The 20,851-nt window shown below is 42.2% G+C and overlaps 1 protein-coding gene across 3 annotated transcripts in view; it reads right to left on the bottom strand.

Annotated features, from left to right (window-relative positions):
• wwox (WW domain containing oxidoreductase) overlaps positions 1-20,851 on the bottom strand; it is a 1,010,123-nt gene that overhangs the window by 938,558 nt on the left and 50,714 nt on the right. For all 3 annotated transcript variants that reach the window (XM_062041005.1, XM_062041004.1, XM_062041006.1), the window contains exon 5: positions 18,422-18,528. In XM_062041005.1, the coding sequence (XP_061896989.1) occupies positions 18,422-18,528 (107 nt within the window). The remainder of the gene's footprint in view (positions 1-18,421; positions 18,529-20,851) is intronic.

Raw genomic sequence — 20,851 nt, 5'->3', positions numbered from 1 at the left:
CAGCTGAGGAGAAGGTATGGAGCAGCTGAGGAGCAGCTGAGGAGCAGCTGAGGAGAAGGTATGGAGCAGCTGAGGAGCAGGTATGGAGCAGGTATGGAGCAGGTGAGGAGCAGGTACAGGTATGGAGCAGGTGAGGAGCAGCTGAGGAGCAGCTGAGGAGAAGGTATGGAGCAGCTGAGGAACAGCTGAGGAACAGCTGAGGAGAAGGTATGGAGCAGGTACAGGTGAGGAGCAGGTGAGGAGCAGGTGAGGAGCAGGTGAGGTACAGGTATGGAGCAGAGAACGCCATCCATTTCAACTCATTTAGAACATGTTTTACCATTAATCAAAAAATGTCCCGCTTTGCGTGAAATTCCCAAATTTTGGGGGGAAATTCCCATTGAAAAGAATGTGACATTCTTCAAAGTTGCACAACTCCCACATTTTCCATCTGGTTCAAAATATTCAGCCTGTTTGGGGATTGTGTGTTCTACTTCAACAATTCTAAAAAGAAAAATTCCAGGATTTCAGTTTCAACTTCAGCATCGGAGCATTCACACGTGATTCCTTCAGGATTGGCCTCATCTGGTGTTGAGTGTGTGTTTCTGCCTGGGAAGGAGACTTGGTCTAAAGTCTGAGGAGAAGTGGTCTAAGGTCTAAGGAGAAGTGGTCTAAGGTCTAAGGAGAAGTGGTCTAAGGCAGTGGTCCCCAACCGGTACCGGGCCGCGGCCCGGTGGTTGGGGACCACTGGTCTAAGGTCTAAGGAGAAGTGGTCTAAGGAGAAGTGGTCTAAGGTCTAAGGAGAAGTGGTATAAGGAGAAGTGGTCTAAGGAGAAATCGTCTAAGGTCTAAGGAGAAGTGGTCTAAGTTCTAAGGAGAAGTGGTCTACGGTCTAAGGAAAAGTGGTCTAAGGAGAAGTGGTCTAAGGAGAAGTCGTCTAAGGTCTAAGGAGAAGTGGTCCAAGGAGAAGTGGTCTAAGGAAAAGTGGTCTAAGGAAAAGTGGTCTAAGGAAAAGTGGTCTAAGGAGAAGTGGTCTAAGTTCTAAGGAGAAGTGGTCTAAGGAGAAGTGGTCTAAGTTCTAAGGAGAAGTGGTCTAAGGAGAAGTGGTCTAAGTTCTAAGGAGAAGTGGTCTACGGTCTAAGGAAAAGTGGTCTAAGGAGAAGTGGTCTAAGGAGAAGTGGTCTAAGGTCTAAGGAGAAGTGGTCTAAGGAGAAGTGGTCTAAGGAAAAGTGGTCTAAGGAGAAGTGGTCTAAGGAGAAGTGGTCTAAGGAGAAGTGGTCTAAGGTCTAAGGAAAAGTGGTCTAAAGAGAAGTGGTCTAAGGAGAAGTGGTCTAAGTTCTAAGGAGAAGTGGTCTACGGTCTAAGGAGAAGTGGTCTAAGGAGAAGTGGTCTAAGGTCTAAGGAAAAGTGGTCTAAAGAGAAGTGGTCTAAGGAGAAGTGGTCTAAGTTCTAAGGAGAAGTGGTCTACGGTCTAAGGACAAGTGGTCTAAGGAGAAGTCGTCTAAGGTCTAAGGAATTCCCATTGAAATGAATGGGACATTTCTTCAAAGTTGCACAACTTTCACATTTTTCATCTGATTCAAACTGTTCCAACTTCATCTTCTTCTGCAGATGTTGGCGTGCTTACCTTCCACATTTTTCACCCGATTCAAAGCGTTCCAACTTCAAACTGTTTAGCCTATTCGGGAATCGCGGGCTTTCCCTTGACAAATTACAAAAATTCCCAGATTTCCCAGAATTCCAGGTTTTCCGGGACATTTTTCCCATTCTAAATAAATTGGCCATTTTTCAAACTTCCACCATTTCCACATTTTTCAACCGAGTCAAACCATTCCACCTTCAACACATTCCACTCATCCTGGAAATTCAAACTATAATTTTTTTCAAGTTAAAAAAAATTCCAGGATTTTCCAGAATCCCTGGTTTTCCAAAGCCCTATTTCCACCCTTTTTTCTAGGGACTACTCCTTCCACATTTTTCAATGCATTTCAACCGTTTCACCGTCAAAACGTTCCTCTTAATCAGGACAAAAAACTAAGTTGTTTCTTGAACCGGAAAAATTCCCAGTTTTCCCGAAATTCTGTAATACCATTTCTCAATTCAACATGTTACTACGTCAACATTTTTTGACCGATTTCAAAAATTCCAACACCAACCATTTCAACTCATTTAGAACATGTTTTAACATTTTTCAAAATTGCCTGAAATTCCCAAATTTTGGGGAAATTCCCATTGAAACGAATGGGACATTCTTCAAAGTTGCACAACTTTCACATTTTTCATCTGATTCAAACTGTTCCAACTTCATCTTCTTCTGCAGATGTTGGCGTGCTCTACCTTCCACATTTTTCACCCGATTCAAAGCGTTGCAACTTCAAACTGTTTAGCCTATATCCGGAATCGCGGGCTTTCCCTTGACAAATTACAAAAATTCCCATATTTACCTGCTTTCCAGGACATTTATCCCTGTTCAAAATGAATTGGCCCTTTTTCAAACTTCCACCACTTCCACATTTTTTCCAACTTATTCAAACCATTCCACCTTCAACACATTCCACCATCCTGGAAATTTAACCTACCTTTTTTCCAAGTTAAAAAAAAATGTTATTATTATTATTATTATTGTTATTATTATGGCGTGCTCTACCTTCCACATTTTTCACCCGATTCAAAGCGTTCCAACTTCAAACTGTTCAGCCTATTCGGGAATCGTGGGCTTTCCCTTGAGAAATTACAAAAATTCCCAGATTTCCCAGAATTCCAGGTTTTCCGGGACATTTTTCCCATTCAAAATGAATTGGCCATTTTTCAAACTTCCACCATTTCCACATTTTTCAACCGATTCAAACCATTCTACCTTCAACACATTCCACTCATCCTGGAAATTCAAACTATAATTTTTTTCAAGTTCAAAAAAATTCCAGGATTTTCCAGAATTCCTGGTTTTCCAAAGCCCTATTTCCACCCTTTTTTCTGGCGACTACTCCTTCCACATTTTTCAATGCATTTCAACCGTTTCACCGTCAAAACGTTCCTCTTAATCAGGACAAAAAACTAAGTTGTTTCTTGAACCGGAAAAATTCCCAGTTTTCCCGAAATTCTGTAATACCATTTCTCAATTCAACATGTTACTACGTCAACATTTTTTGACCGATTTCAAAAATTCCAACACCAACCATTTCAACTCATTTAGAACATGTTTTACCATTTTTCAAAATTGCCTGAAATTCCCAAATTTTGGGGAAATTCCCATTGAAACTAATGGGACATTTCTTCAAAGTTCCACAACTCCCATATTATTCATCTGATTCAAACTGTTCCAACTTCAAAAATTTCAGCCTGTTTGGGACTTATGTGCTGTACTTGAACAATTCTAAAAAGAAATTCCAGGATTTCAGTTTCAACTTCAGCATTGGAGCATTCACACGCAAATCCTTCAGGAATTACCTCATCTAGTGTTGAGTGTGTGTTTCTGCCTGGGAAGGAGAAGAGGTCTAAGGTGAAGTGGTCTAAGGAGAAGTGTTCTAAGGTCTAAGGAGAAGTGATCTAAGGTCTAAGGAGAAGTGGTCTAAGGAGAAGTGGTCTAAGGTCTAAGGAGAAGTGATCTAAGGTCTAAGGAGAAGTGGTCTAAGAAGAAGTGGTCTAAGGTCTAAGGAGAAGTGGTCTAAGGAGAAGTGGTCTAAGGTCTAAGGAGAAGTGGTCTAAGGTCTAAGGAGAAGTAGTCTGCCCAATGCTCTTCCCAGCAGCCACTGGCTGTTCTGACCTGGCCATTATGCCGCCGTGACCCCCTCCATTATTCCCACTGTCCGTACACGGCGCTACACTGAACCGCGGCGCCCTGCTCGCTGCACCGGCCATCACTCTCGGCGCTCAATGGCGGCATTACCGCGGCACCACGCCGTCGGGAGGCAAAGCGGGAGTTTGGAGTGATGGTTTAAGCAGGTCGTTAGGTCAGAGGTCCCCGACAGCACTTCCACCCCTGCCAGTCGGAGCGGAACTGCGAGAGAGACCTGGAAGTAGATATGATGACCTTTTGTACGCCGCACCCCAAAATATACCCTCTTATCAAAATGACCTTAGCGTGCGAGCATAGGAAGTCCATCCATCATCTTAAAGATTAATCCTCCTCTCCATTCTTCTCCTGAATCTATTAATAATGTCAGCAGAGATGTCTTCTGATATTGTGACTTTTATTCATTAGCCTGGGAAGGAAATACTGCGAGGGGCGATAATCGTCTGCCTAAAGAGTGTAAAGAGTCCAACCTGCAAAATTGAATGACCCTGAGGTCGTACAAGTTGGAGCCGGGCTAAAAAAAACTGTAGAAGACTTTCCCCGTCACACACTTGCAGCCAAAATGATGATGGGATCCATAAAACTGTACAATAGCCAAAAGCAGTGAAGTCGTCACCTTGTGTAAATGGTGAATAAAAAGAGAATACAACAAATCCTTTTCAACTTATATTCAATGTACAAACCCCGTTTCCATATGAGTTGGGAAATTGTGTTAGATGTAAATATAAACGGAATACAATGATTTGCAAATCATTTTCAACCCATATTCAGTTGAATATGCTACAAAGACAACATATTTGATGTTCAAACTGATCAACTTTTTTTTTTTTTTGTAACTAATCATTAACTTTAGAATTTGATGCCAGCAACACGTGACAAAGAAGTTGGGAAAGGTGGCAATAGATACTGATAAAGTTGAGGAATGCTCATCAAACACTTATTTGGAACATCCCACAGGTGAGCAGGCTAATTGGGAACAGGTGGGTGCCATGATTGGGTATAAAAGTAGATTCCATGAAATGCTCAGTCATTCACAAACAAGGATGGGGCGAGGGTCACCACTTTGTCAACAAATGCGTGAGCAAATTGTTGACAAAGTGTAAGAAAAACCTTTCTCAAGCAGCTATTGCAAGGAATTTAGGGATTTCACCATCTACGCTCCGTAATATCATCAAAGGGTTCGGAGAATCTGGAGAAATCACTGCACGTAAGCGGCTAAGCCCGTGACCTTCCACCCCTCAGGCTGTACTGCATCAACAAGCGACATCAGTGTGTAAAGGATATCACCACATATGCTCAGGAACACTTCAGAAACCCACTGTCAGTAACTACAGTTGGTCGCTACATCTGTAAGTGCAAGTTAAAACTCTCCTATGCAAGGCGAAACCGTTTATCAACAACACCCAGAAACGCCGTCGGCTTCGCTGGGCCTGAGCTCATCTGAGATGGACTGATGCAAAGAGGAGAAAGTGTTCTGTGGTCTGACGAGTCCACATTTCAAATTGTTTTTGGAAACTGTGGATGTCGTGTCCTCCGGACCAAAGACGCCTGTTATAGGCGCAAAGTGTAAAAGGCAGCATGTGTGATGGTATGGGGGTGTATTAGTGCCCAAGACATGGGTAACTTACACATCTGTGAAGTCACCATTAATGCTGAAAGGTACGTACAGGTTTTGGAGCAAAAATATGTTGCCATCCAAGCAACGTTACCATGGACGCCCCTGCTTATTCCAGCAAGACAATGCCAAGCCACGTGTTACAACAGTGTGGCTTCATAGTAAAAGAGTGCGGGTACTAGACTGGCCTGCCTGTAGTCCAGACCTGTCTCCCATTGAAAATGTGTGGCGCATTATGAAGCCTAAAATAGCAGAAGGGAGACCCCCGGACTGTTGAACAACTTAAGCTGTACATCAAGCAAGAATGGGAAAGAATTCCACCTAAATAGCTTCAAAAATGTGTCTCCTCACTTCCCAAACGTTTACTGAGTGTTGTTAAAAGGAAAGGCCATGTAACACAGTGGTGAACATACTCTTTCCCAACTACTTTGGCACGTGTTGCAGCCAAGGTAATTATTATTTGCAAAAAAAAAAATAAAGTTTATGAGTTTGAACATCAAATATCTTGTCTTTGTAGTGCATTCAATTGAAAGAACCCGTTCCCGTTATCCAGGCCACTATAGTAAAGAAAAAGAGTTGGTTCTTTATTCGAATCCCTGGGAACGAATCCCGTCCCACAGGAAATGCCCTGTGGGACATCACAGGAAATGACGTAGCTCAGTCATTAGGCGGCAGATACAGAAAGCAGCAAAAATAATGGACCGGAAAAAAACGCCTCAAGGCATGGCTTCATTTTACAAAAAAATATGACGAGGAAACGGCAATATGCAATTATTGCCAGGCTTCGCTCTAATGTAAGGGGAGCAGTACAACAAACATGTTGTAACATGTTCAGGCCGCACATAACCTGAACGTTCGAGAACCGTGTCGTGTCTTCGACACGTGGAGAAGCAGCGACGGAGATGATGAAGCACGCCCCTCTTCCTCTGCTTCAACCTGCAGCCCCAGCTCCAGTGATAGTGCCAGTGAGTAACTAACGTTAACTGTTGCTGGTTAATTTCCATATCTGCTCACTTGTAGCCTTTAGGCTAAAATAAGGTTACCTCTTATGTCTACCAGGACTGCAGAATTGTTGATTGATGACTGTGGCGTTCTTAGTGTCATAGTGTGTGTAGTTAATATGTTCCAATAGCAGTAGAAGTGCACTTTTCGGAGAGCTGTATTATTTTCAGTTTTTTGCTCAAGGGACTGATTTTATTTAACACTATATTATTATTTATACACCTATAGTGATCACAGAGACAGGTTGTTTTTGTGTTACTGTATATATATATGTTTTTCTGAAAAATCCCACTTAATATACTTTGGGTAACAACAGTCAATATTTATGTATTTTGTTTAATTTTTTTAGGGGGGTAACAACAGTCAATATTTATTTATTTTATTTTATTTTTTTCTTATAAAATAAAAGTGAGCTTTTGTTAAACCAAATATTGTGTGTTTTTTTCCAAATACAACAACCTATCTGGATTCGATAAGAGAATCGATAAGGAATCGGTTCGATAAGAGGATTCGATAATGGGCTCGAACTCGATAATTTCTTATCAAACACCATCCCTACCAATGTGTATGTGTGTATAAATGATACATAGACTGTAAAAATCTGCTGTACAGTAAGTGTGTTTGGGTCCCTTTTTTCCAGGAACACTAATACCAAAAGTCACAATGTCCTATAGCAGTGTTTCCCACACATTCATTTATTTGTGGCGGCCCGCCACGAAAGAATTACGTCCGCCACAAATTTTAAAAAATTAAAAACAATTTTTTTTTTTTTTTTTTTTTTTTTTTGGTCCTGTCCAGCTTCTCAGGTAAATCATATAGTTGATGTAGATGCCCATATAGGCTGTTCACATTTACTTTACAAAAGAGAAGTGTAGGATACTTCTCTTGTTGCCTTATTTGTATTTGACCACTACTGTTTTCTGTTTATTTGTTACTGACTGTGGCAGGACACCTCTGCCTCTGTTTCACTTTATGTTGCTGGTAAATAATATGGTTGTAGTAGTAGGCTAAAGTTAAATTATTTAGTATGCACTAATTAAAGGGGCAGAGCTTTAAGAGACATTTTAGCTTTTATATTTTATAAGATATATTTTTTGTAAGAACCACAATTAATAAATATATTTCAGTGAATAACTTATTGTTCAAATCTGTATATAAATATGTACATAAAGTGTTGTAATTATATTGTAAAATGGATGGATGGACGTTTAAAACAAAACTGTTATTATTAATTAGTAAGTATACATTTTTTTAGCCTTTTTAGAGAAAATCATATCATTGTAATAAATTATGCAAATTACTCGATGATGTCATGGTGACCACGCCCATAGCCACACCCCCACCAACACAGGTATCTTGGCAGTTTATGGGAAACACTGTATAGAGTTCTAAAAAAAGTTATGACAGACCACCTAAAAAAAAACGGGAATGGAATTTTACCGTTTTTTACTGAATGGGACACTCAAAATGTACATGAAAAGATTTACAATATTAACTATGAACAATAAAACAGTGAATATTAACAACATATGAACATATTTTACTTCTCAGACCAAGCAAAACACAACAAAAATAAAATTTAATAAATAGCAAAGTATGAATGCAAAGTGCAATAAACACCTACAATATGATAAATTATCATTTTTTATGCAGATATTTGTTATAAAAAATGTGCTTCCACATCATTCCTGACACATGTGTTTGGGGCTGAAAACAAGCCCCGCCCACTCTGCTTTGTTCCTGGTCTGAGCTGCTGTGACCTAAATGACCCTAATAACTCCTATAACACCCAAAAGTGCAGATTCCAACCATTGAAATACTTTCTATAGTTCCAGACTTAGTCATTTACAAACTCCCAAAGCAGTGAAGTCGTCACGTTGTGTAAATGGTAAATAAAAAAGAGAATACAACAAATCCTTTTCAACTTAAATTCAATTGAATAGACGGCAAAGACAAGATATTTCATGTTCACACTGAGAAATGTGTTATTTTTTGCAAATATTAGCTCATTTGGAATTTAATGCCTACAACATGTTTCAAAAAAAAGGGCACAAGTGGCAAAAAAGAGTGAAAAAGTAGAGGAATGCTCATCCAACACTTATTTGGAACATCCCACAGGTGAGCAGGCTAATTGGGAACAGGTGGGTGCCATGATTGGGTATAAAAGCAGCTTCCATGAAATGCTCAGTCGTTCACAAACAAGGACGGGCGAGGGTCACCACTTTGTCGACAAATGCCTGAGCAAATTGTTTAAGAGCAACATTTCTCAACCAGCTATTGCAAGGAATTTAGGGATTTCACCATCTACGCTCCGTAATGCCATCAAAAAGTTCAGAGGATCTGGAGAAATCACTGCACGTAACATTGAACGCCCGTGACCTTGGTGTATGACCTGATAGGAACTGTGCAGATTTGACGGCAGGTACGGCGTGAGAGTCTGTTGAAGTAAAAAGTGTTTCTCGCCTTCCTGTCGGTCGTTTTTTCTTAACAATGATCTGGCAGCAGCCGGCGGCATCTCACAAGACCCTCGGGTGCTGTGAATGCCAATCAAGTCACCAAAGTCACGTCTTGGTGAAGATTGATGATCCATCATTTTTAGATCTATTTTTTTAATGCCTGGCTGGCGATGTACTGACACACCCTTCACCATCCACTGACACACCCTCCACCATCCACTGACACACCCTTCACCATCCACTGACACACCCTCCACCATCCACTGACACACCCTCCACCATCCACTGACACACCCTTCACCATCCACTGACACACCCTTCACCATCCACTGACACACCCTCCACCGACACACCCTCCACCATCCACTGACACACCCTCCACCATCCACCATCCACTGACACACCCTTCACCATCCACTGACACACCCTCCACCATCCACTGACACACCCTCCACCATCCACCATCCACTGACACACCCTCCACCATCCACTGACACACTCTCCACCATCCACCATCCACTGACACACCCTCCACCATCCACTGACACCCCCTCCACCATCCACTGACACACCCTCCACCATCCACTGACACACCCTTCACCATCCACTGACACACCTTCCACTATCCACAGACACACTCTCTACCATCTACTGACACACCATCCACCATCCACTGACACACCCTCCACCATCCACTGACACACCCTCCACCATCCACTGACACACCCTCCACCATCCACTGACACACCCTCCACCATCCACTGACACACCCTCCACCATCTACTGACACACCCTTCACCATCCACTGACACCCCCTCCACCATCCACTGACACACCCTCCACCATCCACTGACACACCCTCCACCATCTACTGACACACCATCCACCATCTACTGACACACCCTTCACCATCCACTGACACACCCTTCACCATCCACTGACACACCCTTCACCATCCATTGACACACCCTCCACCATCCACTGACACACCATCCACCATCCACTGACACACCCTCCACCATCCACTGACACACCCTCCACCATCCACTGACACACCCTCCACCATCCACTGACACACCCTCCACCATCCACTGACACACCCTCCACCATCCACTGACACACCCTCCACCATCTACTGACACACCCTTCACCATCCACTGACACCCCCTCCACCATCCACTGACACACCCTCCACCATCCACTGACACACCCTCCACCATCTACTGACACACCATCCACCATCTACTGACACACCCTTCACCATCCACTGACACACCCTTCACCATCCACTGACACACCCTTCACCATCCACTGACACACCCTTCACCATCCATTGACACACCCTCCACCATCCACTGACACACCCTCCACCATCCACTGACACACCATCCACCATCCACTGACACACCCTCCACCATCCACTGACACACCCTCCACTGACACCCCCTCTACCATCCAGTGCAGATCTACAGGTACTCTCAGGTGTGTGTAATCAAGTTTAAAGAGTGTAGATCTACAGGTACTCTCAGGTGTGTGTAATCAAGTTTAAAGAGTGCAGATCTACAGGTACTCTCAGGTGTGTGTAATCAAGTTTAAAGAGTGTAGATCTACAGGTACTCTCAGGTGTGTGTAATCAAGTTTAAAGAGTGTAGATCTACAGGTACTCTCAGGTGTGTGTAATCACGTTTAAAGAGTGCAGATCTACAGGTACTCTCAGGTGTGTGTAATCAAGTTTAAAGAGTGCAGATCTACAGGTACTCTCAGGTGTGTGTAATCAAGTTTAAAGAGTGTAGATCTACAGGTACTCTCAGGTGTGTGTAATCAAGTTTAAAGAGTGTAGATCTACAGGTACTCTCAGGTGTGTGTAATCAAGTTTAAAGAGTGCAGATCTACAGGTACTCTCAGGTGTGTGTAATCAAGTTTAAAGAGTGCAGATCTACAGGTACTCTCAGGTGTGTGTAATCAAGTTTAAAGAGTGTAGATCTACAGGTACTCAAGGTGTGTGTAATCAAGTTTAAAGAGTGCAGATCTACAGGTACTCTCAGGTGTGTGTAATCACGTTTAAAGAGTGCAGATCTACAGGTACTCTCAGGTGTGTGTAATCAAGTTTAAAGAGTGTAGATCTACAGGTACTCTCAGGTGTGTGTAATCAAGTTTAAAGAGTGCAGGTCTACAGGTACTCTCAGGTGTGTGTAATCAAGTTTAAAGAGTGCAGATCTACAGGTACTCTCAGGTGTGTGTAATCAAGTTTAAAGAGTGCAGATCTACAGGTACTCTCAGGTGTGTGTAATCACGTTTAAAGAGTGCAGATCTACAGGTACTCTCAGGTGTGTGTAATCAAGTTTAAAGAGTGCAGATCTACAGGTACTCTCAGGTGTGTGTAATCACGTTTAAAGAGTGCAGATCTACAGGTACTCTCAGGTGTGTGTAATCAAGTTTAAAGAGTGCAGATCTACAGGTACTCTCAGGTGTGTGTAATCAAGTTTAAAGAGTGTAGATCTACAGGTACTCTCAGGTGTGTGTAATCAAGTTTAAAGAGTGCAGATCTACAGGTACTCTCAGGTGTGTGTAATCAAGTTTAAAGAGTGCAGATCTACAGGTACTCTCAGGTGTGTGTAATCACGTTTAAAGAGTGTAGATCTACAGGTACTCTCAGGTGTGTGTAATCACGTTTAAAGAGTGCAGATCTACAGGTACTCTCAGGTGTGTGTAATCAAGTTTAAAGAGTGCAGATCTACAGGTACTCTCAGGTGTGTGTAATCAAGTTTAAAGAGTGTAGATCTACAGGTACTCTCAGGTGTGTGTAATCACGTTTAAAGAGTGCAGATCTACAGGTACTCTCAGGTGTGTGTAATCACGTTTAAAGAGTGCAGATCTACAGGTACTCTCAGGTGTGTGTAATGTAATCAAGCCGCCACTAATGGATTATTCTCTCTGCTCCATCAGCCTCCTTCCACTTGTTTGTTTTACCGCAGTCAGGAAATGAGCGGACGAGGAGCGGCGAGATTAAAAGGAACAATCTTGGCTAATTATCACATGCTCTCTCTCGGCCCCGCCCCCCCCACGGATCCCTGTTCAACTCCCGTGACGTCTTGTATAGCAGCACACACGCCAAGATGGCACTTGAGATACAGCAGGAAGTTACATGCATGAATTAAACTGTAATGATATTTGTGTGAATGCTCCAAAACTGTTTCAGTTTTTTCTTCTTCTTCCAGTTTCTTCTTCTTCTTCTTCTTCTTCTTCATTCAGTTTATTGTTCTTCTTCTTCATTTAGTTTCTTGTTATTCTTCTTCTTCTTTCAGTTTCTCTTCTTATTCTTCTTCTTTCAGTTTCTTCTTCTTCTTCTTTCAGTTTCTTCTTCTTCTTCTTCTTCTTCCAGTTTCTTCTTCTTATTCTTCTTCTTTCAGTTTCTTCTTCTTCTTCTTTATTCAGTTTCTTCTTCTTCTTCATTCAATCCAATCCAATCCACTTTATTTATATAGCACATTTACACAACAAGAATGTTTCCAAAGTGCTGCACAGCCATGTTAAAAACAATATTAAAAACAATATTAAAAACTATATTAAAAACAATATTAAAAACAATATTATGCTACACCAATGACTGAATAAAAACAAAGAATAAATGAATAAAAAACCAATACAGAGACAATATAAAAAATAAATATGATTAAAAACGATTTTAAAGGGTGAAACCAATTAAAACAGTAAAATAGACATCAAAATTTATAACCCTAACCCTAACCACATAGGACAACAGAGGACAGAAGACCACACAACTCACGTAGTGTTAAAAGCCAAAGAATAAAAGTGGGTCTTTAGACGAGACTTAAAACACTCCACTGTGGGAGCAGTTTGAACATGGAGGGGCAGAGTGTTCCAGAGTTTAGGGCCGACCACAGAGAAGGCCCTGTCTCCCCTGGTTTTAAGTCTCGTCCTGGGCACCACGAGCTGGAGCTGGCTCTCGGACCTCAGAGCGCGCGCAGGAGTGTAAATTTGGATGAGGTCCGAGATATACTGAGGTGCCAGTCCATGTAAAGCTTTAAAAACAAACAGCAAAGATTTAAAATCAATTCTAAAATGAACAGGGAGCCAGTGCAAACTCCGAAGAATTGGGGTTATATGCTCACGTTTCCTGGCCCCTGTTAAAAGTCGTGCTGCCGCGTTCTGGACTAACTGCAACCGGGAGAGAGTTTTTTGGCTAATGCCAGCATAAAGTGCATTGCAGTAGTCTAGGCGACTTGAAATAAAAGCATGCACGACTTGTTCAAAAAGGTTAAAAGATAAAAATGGTTTTACCTTTGCTAAAAGACGAAGATGATAAAAACACGATTTTAAAACGCCATTGACTTGTTTGTCAAATTTAAAATCGCTGTCTATAGTGACGCCAAGGCTGGTGACTTTGGGACGCACATGATTTTGCAATGGTCCCAAGTCAGTGAGGGCCGGACCAAAAACTGAAATTTCCGTTTTTCCCTCATTCATTATTAAAAAATTCTGGGCTAACCAAGCCTTGACATCACATAGACAGTTGAGAAGGGGTGTCAGGGGGCCGTGGCCTTTTGAAATTGGCATATACATTTGGCAGTCATCTGCATAAAAGTGATAAGACACTCCATGTTTCTTAAAAATCTCTCCAAGAGGGAGAATGTACAAGGAAAACAGGATGGGGCCTAGAATGGATCCCTGGGGGACACCACAGTAAAGCGGAGCAGAAGAAGAGGTGGCGTCCCCCAGCCTGACAGAGAAGGACCTCTCTGACAGGTAGGATCTGAACCACTCTAATGCAGTCCCCCTGACACCCACACAGTCTCTCAGGCGGTCTAAAAGAATTGTGTGGTCGACTGTGTCAAAGGCAGCTGTAAGATCTAAAAGCACTAAAATGGCAGAGCTACCAGAATCAGACATTAAAAGCAAGTCATTAGAAACCTTTAAAAGTGCAGATTCAGTACTGTGCAAAGCCTTGTATCCAGACTGAAATGGATCTAAAGTGCTATTTTCATCTAAAAAAGGCTGCAGCTGCGCTAAAACACATTTCTCCAGAATTTTTGACACAAAAGGTAATTTGGAAATGGGCCGATAATTTGACAAACATGTCGGATCTAGACCTGTTTTTTTAATCAAAGGCTCGACAACAGCTCTTTTACAAAAAGAGGGGACCCAGCCAGAAATCAAGCTGCTGTTGATGATGTCCCTAACAGACAAGTCAATAGTGCCCCAGATTTCTTTAAAAAAGCGAGGGGGTACTGGGTCTGTGGGACAGGACGAGGGTTTCAGTTTGTGGACTATTCCTGTAAGCTCAGGCATGGACACAGGCTCAAAGTGACTAAACACAGCCAAGCACTGAGTGGCCACATTAAAACTCAATGGAGAGCGAGAAAGATTTGCCCGAATAAAAGCAACCTTATCGTTAAAAAAGGAGAGAAATTTTTCACAAGTTTCACTTGTCATCTCCAGTAAAGTGGCTGGATTCGGATTAAGAACATAACTAATAGTATTAAAAAGAACACGTGGCTTGCTGATACTATTTAAAATTAAGTCTGACAGATATTTTGTTTTTTCAGCTTTAACCACACTTTGATAGTTCTGACAGTTTTCTTTTAAAATTTGATAAGAAACCTCCAAGTGATCCCCTTTCCACTTGCGCTCCGCCCTTCGCCACTCACGCCGAGCTGTGCGTGTGGTTTCATTGAGCCAAGGCTCCTGTTTTGGCTTTGGACGTATAGCTTTGAGGGGCGCTATACTATCCAGAACCTCAGAACATGTAGAAAGAAAAGAGCACATCAATTGTTCAGTGTCTGCAGAGTGTGATATACTCTGCATGGAGACAGTGAATAAAGGGGAGAAGGTGGCTGCGGTGTCAGACCTAATAACACGCCCATGACGCACGGCAAGTGGTTTCACATCAGGGTCCAAACTTAAATTAAACATAACAGGACTGTGATCAGAAAACACAGCATCACCAACAACGACATTGTCAACATTAAAACCATGAGACAATACGAGATCTAGTGTATGCCCACGTTCATGTGTGGAACCAGATACAGACTGTATAAAATTAAAAGAGTCAATGACATTCAGGAAGCTCCTGGATAGAGGTTCGTCTGGGCAGCAGGTGTGAATATTAAAGTCACCAACAATAAGAACACGATCATATTTGGGCAGAATTTCGGCCAGAAATTCAGAAAAGTCATTTATGAAGTCTTTGTGGTACTTGGGTGGTCGATAAACTACAGCACACAGGACGACATCAGAAAGACCCAGCTCAAACATGCATAGTTCGAAGCTTGAAAAGGAGGATTGCAGGCGGATCTGACGGCATTTAAAGTCATTTTTAAAAACGACTGCTAATCCTCCTCCTTTTCGGCCAGACGACCGCGGAGAATTAAAATACGAGCACTCCGGTGATAAAAGTTCATTTAGAGGAGCGAACTCACCAGTTCTCAGCCAAGTCTCCGTCACACAGAGGAAGTCCAGTCCGCGGGAGACGAATAAATCCTTCAGGATAAATGTTTTGTTTGTCAAGGATCTTGCGTTAACAAGACCGAACTTAACGGGGGCCGGCGCATCCAAGGCCGGTGCTGATCTGGGTGGGGCCCGACACAGAGCCCGCAGGTGGCGGGAATTCACTCCGCACCTCCGGGGGCGGGGACAGCAGGAGCGCGGCGGGCGAGCTTCCCCCTGCAGGCCGACGACAGGAACAATCCAGGACCCGGCGGGATCCAGCAAACGTGGGTGCAGGAAGAAACCAGGTACCGGTCCATACCTCCTTCGGGAAGTCACGGAAAGCCGGGCCAGGAGTGCCCTAACTTTCACCAGCTGGCCGCCACGTTTACCGCGGCGCCGATGACGCTTTCGCCGGGGGAGAGGAGCCAGAGGGCGAAAAAGGAAGGCAGGAATCCGGCCAGGTGAGGAAGCTGACTGGGACGTCGTAAAACTAACGTCGAAGTTGATCATATCCGTGTGAGAGGGACAAAGATCCAACAGCGTTTGGCGGTCATACACAAACAGTGAGTTGACAGGTACAACAAAAGACGCGAACAGCACAAAAACAAGCAAAACTGACAGCGAGAGACGGCAAGCCTTAGCACATTCAGTTTCTTGTTATTCTTCTTCTTCTTTCAGTTTCTTCTTCTTCTTCTTTCAGTTTCTTCTTCTTCTTCTTCTTTCAGTTTCTTCTTCTTTTTCTTTCAGTTTCTTCTTCTTCTTCTTTCAGTTTCTTCTTTTTCCTCCAGTTTCTTCTTCTTCCTCCAGTTTCTTCTTCTTCTTCTTCTTCTTCTTCTTCTTCTTTCAGTTTCTTCTTCTTCTTTTTTCAGTTTCTTCTTCTTCTTCTTTCAGTTTCTTCTTCTTCCAGTTTCTTCTTCTTCTTCTTTTTCTTCCTCCAGTTTCTTCTTCCTCCAGTTTCTTCTTCTTCTTCTTCTTCCAGTTTCTTCTTCCTCCAGTTTCTTCTTCTTCCTCCAGTTTTTTCTTCTTCTTCTTCTTCCTCCAGTTTCTTCTTCTTCTTCTTCTTCTTCTTCTTCTTCTTCCTCCAGTTTCTTCTTCTTCTTCTTCCAGTTTCTTATTCTTCTTCTTCCTCCAGTTTCTTCATCTTCTTCTTCTTCTTCTTCTTCAAGGTTTCTTCTTCTTCTTTCAAATTCTTCTTCTTCTTCCAGTTTCTTCTTCTTCTTCTTCCAGTTTCTTCTTCTTCTTCTTCTTCTTCTTCTTCCAGTTTCTTCTTCTTCTTCTTCTTCTACTTCAAGTTTCTTCTTCTTCTTTCAGCTTCTTCTTCTTCTTCAGTTTCTTCTTCCTCTTCCTCTTCAGTTTATTCTTCCTCTTCAGTTTCTTCTTCTTAATATTATTATTATTATTATTATTATGGCATGCTCTACCTTCCACATTGTTCATCCGATTCAAATCGTTCCAACTTCAAACTGTTCAGCCTATTCGGGAATCGCAGGCTTTTCCTTGACAAATTCCAAAATTTCCCAGATTTCCCAGAATTCCAGGTTTTCCGGGACATTTTTCCCAGTCAAAATTAATTGGCCATTTTTCAAACTTCCACCATTTCCATATTTTTCAACCGATTCAAACCATTCCACCTTCAACACCTTCCACTCATCCATGAAATTCAAACTATAATTTTTCCAAGTTCAAAAAAATTCCAGAATTTTCCAGAATTCCTGGTTTTCCAAAGCCCTATTTCCACCCTTTTTCCTGGCGACTACTCCTTCCACATTTTTCAACCCACTTCAACCGTTCCACCGTCAAAACATTCCTCTTAATCAGGACAAAAAACAAAGTTGTTTTTTGAACTGGTAAAATTCCCGGTTTTCCCGAAATTCCGTAATACCATTTTTAAATTCAACATGTTACTACTTCAACATTTCTCCACCGATTTGAAAAAAATATTTTCAATGGGAGACAGGTCTGGACTAGAGGCAGACCAGTCTAGTACCCGCACTCTTTTACTACAAAGCCACGCTATTGTAACACGTGATTCGGCATTGTCTTGCTGAAATAAGCAGGGGCGTCCATGATAACGTTGCTTGGACGGCAACATATGTTGCTCCAAAACCTGTATGTACCTTACAGCATTAATGGTGCCTTCACAGACGTGTAAGTTACCCATGCCTTGGGTACTAATACACCCCCATACCATCACATGCTGCCTTTTACACTTTGACCCTAGAACAGTCCGGATAGTTATTTTCCTCTCTGGTTTACAGTTTCCAAAAACAATCTGAAATGCGGACTCGTCAGACCACAGAACACTTTTCCACTTTGCATCAGTCCATTTTAGATGAGCTCAGGGCCCAGCGAAGCGTTTCTGGGTGTTGTTGATAAATGGCTTTGGCTTTGCATAGTAGAGTTTTAACTTGCACTTACAGATGTGGCGACCAACTGTAGTTACTGACAGTGGTTTTCTGAAGTGTTCCCGAGCCCATGTGGTGATATCCTTTACACACTGATGTCGCTTTTTGATGCAGTACCGCCTGAGGGATCAAAGGTGCTTAATATCATGGCTTACGTGCAGTGATTTCTCCAGATTCTCTCAACCTTTTGATGATATTACGGAGCGTAGATGGTGCAATCCCTAAATTCCTTGCAATAGCTGGTTGAGAAATGTTGCTCTTAAACAATTTGCTCAGGCATTTGTTGACAAAGTGGTGACCCTCGCCCCGTCCTTGTTTGTGAACGACTGAGCATTTCATGGAAGCTGCTTTTATACCCAATCATGGCACCCACCTGTTCCCAATTAGCCCGTTCACCTGTGGGATGTTCCAAATAAGTCTTTGATAAGCATTCCTCAACTTTCTCACTCTTTTTTGCCACTTGTGCCAGCTTTTTTGAAACATGTTGCAGGCATCAAATTCCAAATGAGCTAATATTTGCAAAAAATAAAGTTTCTCAGTGTGAACATGACATATCTTGTCTTTGCAGTCTATTCAATTGAATATAAGTTGAAAAGGATTTGTCGTATTCTCTTTTTTATCTACCATTTACACAAGGTGCCAACTTCACTGGTGTTGTTAGATAATTGACAGTCATCTACTCTCACATTTCCACCAAAAAAAGGGTTCCACAGCCACTCACCCACTCCTCCTGGATGCCTCGGACGGCCTTGTTGGCCCGGGTCAGGTTCCTGCAGGCCAGGACGACGTGGGCCCCGTGAAGAGCGAAGGACCTGGCTGTTTCCAAGCCTGCAAGACGAGAGCCGGGGACAGGAAAAAGATGAATTTCATTCCAAAGAGAAGCTTGAAAGGGGAAGATAACTTTTGATTGAGGTTAGCAAGTTAGCAGCACTATCAAGTCTTCTTATAATTTGTGTCATTGAGCCAGCAGTGGTCCTGCTAATCATTTCTCAGAAGTGATGACACGGATTGAATTATTGTGTCTACTTCCTCTCCTCGCCAGGAGATAAAAGTTGAGGACGTGACTTTTGGGGAAAGGTATCCTGCCGGGGGGGGGAGGGGCTGTGGGATATTAATGATGTCGCTAATGACGCACTGATGGCGCTAATTATGACAAACACGGCCAATAATGGAGGGAAGTAGAGTGGCACAACTCGGTGTGATAGTAGGCGGCATCAAAGGGCCGCTGATAAGGACACAATTCCGGGATGGAACGCGGGCCTTTCAGATAGGCACTGGATTTATCAGTCTGAGACTGGCCCAAATCACGTTGGCGGCGATAAAACTGACAAAGATAGACGGGAGTAGAAGTTTTCTAAATTGCACGTCTAAATGGGTCAGTTCACGCCCCTGGTTGAATTCATTTCATATTACACGATGGTTCCTGTACACCAGATCTGGGCAAAATAGGGCCCGCGGGCCACATGTGGCCCATTAAGATTCTGCATCATTATTTCAGACCTAGGCCACTGAGTAGGTTAGTAGCGTGGCCTCAATAGCTCTGATTTAGTGTGTAGCATGCTGGGAATTGTCTGGGCATGTGATGGAAGAAGTGTTTCCCATAAACTGCCAAGATACCTGTGGCGGTGGGGGCGTGGCTATGGGCGTGGTCACCATGACATCATAGAGTAATTTGCATAATTTACTACAATATGATTTTCTCTAAAAAGGCTCAAAAAATGTATACTTACTAATTAATAATAACAGTTTTGTTTTAAACGTCCATCCATCCATCCATCCATTTTGCAATATAATTACAACACTTTATGTACATATTTATATACAGATTTGAACAATAAGTTATTCACTGAAATATATTTATTAATTGTGGTTCTTACAAAAAATATATCTTATAAAAATATAAAAGCTAAAATGCCTCTTAAAGCTCTGCCCCTTTAATTAGTGCACACTAAATAATTTAACTTTAGCCTACTACTACAACCATATTATTTACCAGCAACATAAAGTGAAACAGAGGCAGAGGTGTCCTGCCACAGTCAGTAACAAATAAACAGAAAACAGTAGTGGTGGTAGATAGACACAAAGCTTCATCAAACATCTGATCCACTGAACAAAGAGCTCCAAAAATCTTGATACTACACTTCTCTTTTGTAAAGTAAATCTGAACAGCCGATATGGGCATCTACATCAACTATATCAGTGGTCTCCAACCTTTTTGTAGCTGCGGACCGGTCAACGCTTCAAAATTTGTCCCACGGACCGGGGGGGCTATTTTTTTATTTTTTATTTTAAAATTTTAATTTTTTTTATAAAGAAATACAATCATGTGTGCTTACGGACTGTATCCCTGCAGACTGTATTGATCTATATTGATATATAATGTATATATTGTGTTTTTATGTTAATTTAATTTTTTTTTTTTAATTTTTTTTTTTTTTTTTTTTTTTTTTTTTTAATTTCTTGTGCGGCCCGGTACCAATTGGTCCGCGGACCGGTACCGGGCCACGGCCCGGTGGTTGGGGACCACTGAACTATATGATTTGCCTGAGAAGCTGGACAGGACCAAAAAAAAAAAAAAAAAATTTTTTTTTAATTTAAAAAAAAAAGTTTTTGTGGCGGCCTTAATTCTTTCGTGGCGGGCCGCAACAAATAAATAAATGTGTGGGAAACACTGGGAAGAATGCACTGCACATGTGATGGAGGAATGCACAGTGAAGGGTTGAAATTCTGAATTTGCATTAAATCAGGTTGTTTGAGCTAATAATCATGCTGCAAGATTAGTACAGGAACAGCTAGCTAGCTTGAGTGGAAGTCTGCTGGAGTAGCCTACAGTCATACAGTAACAAACAATTACTCCTCTATTAAACTTAAATATCTATCAATCAATCAATGTTTACTTATATAGCCCTAAATCACGAGTGTCTCAAAGGGCTGCACAAGCCACAACGACATCCTCGGCTCAGATCCCACATCAGGGCAAGGAAAAACTCTTTGTTACGACCGGGTCGCATGGTGCTGCGAGGGTTTCGTTCTCCCGGCATGCAAACGGACGACTCCGGACAGGACTTGCGGGTAGGAACATGATTTATGAGAATAAATCACGTACTGCACATGTGATGGAGGAATGCACAGTGCAGGGTTGAAATTCAAC

The sequence above is a fragment of the Entelurus aequoreus genome, linkage group LG03 (assembly GCF_033978785.1).
Source record: "Entelurus aequoreus isolate RoL-2023_Sb linkage group LG03, RoL_Eaeq_v1.1, whole genome shotgun sequence".
NCBI lineage: Eukaryota > Metazoa > Chordata > Actinopteri > Syngnathiformes > Syngnathidae > Entelurus > Entelurus aequoreus.
The sequence above is the reverse complement of the archived record's forward strand: the minus strand, read 5'-3'. Positions and strand labels throughout refer to the sequence as shown.